Source organism: Nestor notabilis, unplaced genomic scaffold (assembly GCF_000696875.1).
Source record: "Nestor notabilis isolate BGI_N333 unplaced genomic scaffold, ASM69687v1 scaffold18004, whole genome shotgun sequence".
NCBI lineage: Eukaryota > Metazoa > Chordata > Aves > Psittaciformes > Psittacidae > Nestor > Nestor notabilis.
Genome location: NW_009924453.1, coordinates 310 through 5,414, shown reverse-complemented (window position 1 = coordinate 5,414; position 5,105 = coordinate 310). Strand labels below are relative to the sequence as shown.

General features: G+C 58.1%; 1 protein-coding gene across 1 annotated transcript; it reads left to right on the top strand.

Annotated features, from left to right (window-relative positions):
- Positions 1-655: 655 nt before the first annotated feature.
- Positions 656-3,502, top strand: LOC104404228 (synaptogyrin-3-like; the record flags this gene model as incomplete). Its single annotated transcript, XM_010012612.1, has 2 exons — positions 656-896; positions 3,337-3,502. Coding segments are annotated over 2 exons (407 nt in total), but the record flags the coding sequence as incomplete, so codon positions are not given.
- Positions 3,503-5,105: the final 1,603 nt, after the last annotated feature.

Sequence of the window (5,105 nt, the reverse complement as noted above, 5' to 3'; positions counted from 1 at the left end):
ACCAGCAACCCCCTGTCCCTCCCAGGGCTGAAACCAGGTCACTGGATAATGGGTGCAGACGCTGCATCCTTCAACCCCTGCTGAGCCAGGTGAGAAACCACAGAATCCACCAGGTTAGAAAAGCCCAGCCATTAGTGCCCTGAGATCCCCGGGGCAGCCTGTCCCCCTGCCCCACTGCGCTGAGTGCGCTGCTCCCATCTCCCCAAACTGCCACGTCCTTGTCCCCTCTCTGCCAGGCACCCAGCCCTTCCCCGGGGCAGCCTGCAGCTCAGTTATCCTCTGTGACTCCATTTCTCCCTGCTCTGCAGTGACACAGGGGGGTTTATTGAGCACAGCCTGACCGTGGGGAGCAGCACAAGCAGAGACCTGGCCCAGCTATTCATTTTGTCCCTGCCCAGCCTGTCTGGAGAACATCTCCTAAAATACCCTGCAGATGAAGCCGCTGAAAGGCAGGCAGGCTCGCAGAGAAGGAAGACCTTGGTACCATCCACCAGCTCATTCATCAGGGCCACCAACCAGACGAGAGTCAGGATCTGTCTACCAAATGCCATGTTGCCATGGAGTCAAAGACAAGATTGAATCCAATTACGTTGCTGTTGGAAAACAGAGTTCAATGTAAGCGGCAGCAAGTTGTGTTTTCTCCTTCCTCCTGCAGATCTTCTCCATCGTGGTGTTTGGCTCCATCGTGAACGAGTGCTACGTGAACAAGGACAGCCATACCCCCGTGCTGCACTGCATCTTCAACGAGAATGAGAGTGCCTGCAGCTACGGCATCGCCGTTGGCATCATCGCCTTCTTTGGCTGCATCTTCTTCTTTGTGGTGGACCTCTACTTCCAGCAGATCAGCAGCGTGAAGGACCGCAAACGGGCCGTGCTGCTGGACCTCGGCTTTTCAGGTACCGCTGCCTCTGCTGCCGTGTGGAGGGTGCTGCTGGCTCCATGGGCAGTGGGGGGTTGTCGCTGTGCCCTGCAGCTCTGTGCTCGAGTCCTCCCCTCTCCTCCCCGGCCATGGCAGCGCTCGAGTGGGGAGAACAGGGCTGGCGGATGGGTTGTCCCATCCAGCCGTGAGCTCAGAGGCAGCAGCGAGGAGGCCTGGGGACATTGGGGTGTCCCACTTCTCTGTGTCATTTCTGCAACTGGCTGCATTCGATGAGGCCACCCAGAGAAGTGAGGCTTGGTGGTGGCATCTCGGAGACCAGACAGGGCTTTTACCCTCCCGCACCCCTGGTCCTGGCTCAAGCAAATGTTGTTTCATGGGTTACGCCTGGCTCTGTTTTCAGAAACAAAGCAGGAACCCTCCACACCACTGCAACCCCCACTGCCTCCGGGACTGTGGGGTGCAGGGGGGTCTGGGGCTCCCAAAGGCTGGCACAGATCTTCTGTGCTGTCCTGAGCCCCTTGGCCAGGGCCATATCCATGCAGGATGCCTTGAGCCAGGAGAGCCGTCCTCTGCTCAGTTGCTGGGGGAATTACCTGCCTGAGCTGGCAGCTGATGTTCTCTGCTTCCAGGCTCTGGTGTTAGCGAAGTCTGAAGGTGGTTTATCCAGCACAGGCATTGCTGGTGGCTCCCTGGTCCCAGATGAAAACGTCTGTCCTCACCTCCCTGAGCTCGCCTGTTGTTACGGATGTTCTCTCCTTGCTGGGAAGCTCATTTCCATGGTGCTGGAGCACCGGCATCCAGCTCTTGTTAGAGGATATTTACAGCCCCTTCTATGGGGTTCAATGCCTGCAACCCTTTGATTCCGATGGAGGGGGAACACCACATCCATCTTGTGGCTAATGCTGCGTGTCGTGCTGCGAGGATCCTGCCTTCCCCCTCCTCACAGCCCTCCTCTCCCCTGCCAGGGCTGTGGGAATGGCTCCGTGCTCAGCCTCTGCCTCGTTTCTCTTTGGTGCTTGTCACACACGGGGTGTGTATTTGCAGCTTCAGCCCTGCAAAGCTGCTGGTGCGTTGTGCAGGGGTTGTGCTCTGCCCTGGGGCCAGGCTGCAGCACTGCACCAGTGCTGGGTGTGCAGAGAGCGCTGACACTGACACTAGGTGTGGATGTGCTCCTGCATCTTATATCGGACTTAGAACAACTGGCAAGATCAAGGGGAATAAAGGAAGCTTCTTCCCTCTCCCTGCAGTCAGACTGTGCTTTGCAGCCGCCTACCCCATGGGACTGGCAGTGTGGCTGCTCATACCGATGTGCTGATGATCCTTTGGGAAGGTGCTGGGCTGCTCAGCATCCTGCCTGGCGGTGCCCGAACACCCCGAATCAGCACATGGGGCTGAAGCGCATCCCTTTGTGCCAGGGGTGCTTAGGAAAGCTGGAGAGCCTTAAACCAGCATCCTGGAAAGCTCCAGGTTGTGCTGCTCCTCTTCCCATCACTGCTCCTCACACTTGTGTGCCTGTGGCTTGCTTCTTGACTTGTTCCCTGAGCTCCTTGGCATCAGGCAGTGCTGCAGGCTGGTGATTGAATTAGGGGAGCTGCAGCCCTACCTTGCTCAGCCAGATTTGCTTCCAGTAAGGAGTCATCCCAGAGAGGTTTTGCTCAGTCCCACCGAGCCCGGGGAGGCTGAGGACAGCAGGGATGTGTCAGTGGAGGGCAGCAGGGGTGAGCAGCGCTCTGGCACGTGAAGCCCTCAGCTACATGGACAGCTCCACCACATCCCTACGCCAGGCATGGTGCACAACGAGCTGTGCTCCTGGGATGCGCTGACATCCCGAGGTCACTTGTGGTCCCTGTGTTGGGAGCAGGGGTTAATCCCAGCCTGTCCATACTCCTGGCTGATTGTCACTTGTCCTTTCAGAAGCTCTGGCTGTGTCCTTGCACCAGGGCATGGCCCAGCACAGAAGAGCTGTAAAACCATCTCCTGCTGGTGCTGCTCCCAGGAGCTCAAACCTCCGGGGTGAGGTTTGCAGTATCCAGTGCAGAGCCTTTAAGGAACAGGGATCAGAGGGAACGCTGGGTTGACACACTGCGGGGCTGGAATGGAGTTGGCAGCACCTTGACACCAGTGAGCAGGCTGAGAACCACACACGGGGAGGACCCCACGTCCAAAGAGGCTGTGCTGTTCCTGCGGGGATCAGGCTGGGTGTGGGCAAGCCAACCTTCAAGCAGGCAACACACTGCGGGACCTTACAAGGCTCCTTCCATCCCTCTTTTTCCAGCAGTTGCGAATCAGCCTCTTTAAAACAGCTCCTTTTGGGCCACCACAGGCCGAGGCACCCACGATCACTGCTGCTGTTAGAGAATCCTGCTGGCAGGGTGCTTGTGCCTCAGCAAGCGGGGTCCTGGCAGCAGGGGAGGTGCTGGGCAGGGACAGCACTGACCAGCTCTGTTCTCTTTCAGGTTTCTTGGCCTTCCTGTGGTTTGTAGCCTTCTGCTTCCTTGCAAACCAGTGGCAACGGACGACAATGAGCAGAGGGGTTTCGCAAGGAGCGGACGCTGCCCGGGCAGCCATCACCTTCTCCTTCTTCTCCATCATCGTCTGGGTGAGTTCAGCTCCAGAGCTGAGGTGGGACGGGGAGAAACAAAACCTACTTCTGGGCTCAGTGCGGGGAGGAGGAATCTGGGGCTTGGTTTGGAGAAGTGAGTCCTGGTGGGCAGCGAGGGGCTGGTTCTGGGGAAACCTGTGGTGCCTCCAAATAGAGCTGAAACTTGTGGTTTCTTGCCCGGGAAGGTCAGCTCAGGCCCCTCTCGCTGGGGAATTCCACACTTCCCCTTCTCCTGCAGCTGGTAAGTTGTGTTCCCATTGAAAACGTGTCACCAGCCACGAGCTGCCCTCATTTTGGGGCCCTGGGGGCCACTTGCTCGGAACCGAATGAGTCCCCAGGAGCAGATCACTGCAGTGAGCTGGTCTCACGGGATGGCAGCAGGATTCGGGGAGGTCTCAGCCCATCAGCGCACCCGCGGGGGAAGCCAGGCTGGTTCCTTCAGTCATGACTTGCAGAAATCCCACTTTCTGGCTCTGTGCACCCCCAGTGCACGTGGTGCCACGGGTGCAAAACCCTGCAGGGCCCCTTGCCCACAGCTGCTGTTGCACTGGGGGGTGCTGCATTGCCTGGGGGGCTGCATGTGGAGAAGCAGGGGTGGCCTCCATCCTTCTCCTCCAGCTTTTCATGGGCAGAGAGCACCCAAGATGGGCACCAATTCCATATTGCCTTAAAGGAATTGGGCAAAAGCCAGCCTGAGCTTTCCAGCAGCAGGCCTGGCTCCAGTTACTCACCAGTTTAACTGCTCCCCACTGTTATTATCCAGCTAAATCTCTTTTAATCCCAGCTCCCCCACAGCTCTTCTCCATCGCTGCATCGCAGCCCCCAGGGGCCGGGGGGGATGTTCCCCCCATCCCATCAGCATCTGCTCCCACGCCGGGGAGGGCGCTGGGGCTGCTGGTCCCCTGCTGCCAGCATGGGGGGTGTCTGGGATGTGTGGACACACCACAGCCCCTCCACCGGTACCAGGAATACCGCCGGAGCGATGTGGGATGGATGGGTGGCACCACCCCAGCAGGGCAGTGGGCTCTGGGCAGTGGTTGGGAGCTGCTCTCAGTGTCTGTGGGTGGCTTTTTCCACCCCCTGAGCCCATCATTTATGAACTAATTGAATTGTTAATGCAACCTCCTGAACTGGGATGAGCGTGGTGTGCTCTCAGCTCTGCCGCCGCTTCTCCCGCCCTTTGCGACCTCAATTCCAGCAACCTGGAAGAGGGTGAAGGAGTCTCGGCAGAACTGACCTATTTTGCTTTACCTCCCCGCAGCAGATGGGGTTATTGGTGCCAAATCTGCACAGGCAGGGACCGACAGAGCTTTGGGGTCAACCTGTCACTCAGAAATGGCTTCTTTCGCATTAAGGGTTGTGGTTTGGGGGTGGTTTAGCTCTTGGCTATAATGGAGCGGGGCCAGCAGCCGCCTGGGATGTTCAGATGTGCTCGGAGCTGTGTAGGGAGCGGGAGGATCATGGAATCACAGAATGGTTTGGGTTGGAAGGGACCTTCAAAGCTCATCTAATCCAACCCCCTGCAATGAGCAGGGACATCTTTAACTAGAGCAGGTTGCTCAGAACCACATCCAGCCTGGCCTGGAATGTCTCCAGGGATGGGGCATCCACCACCTCCCTGGA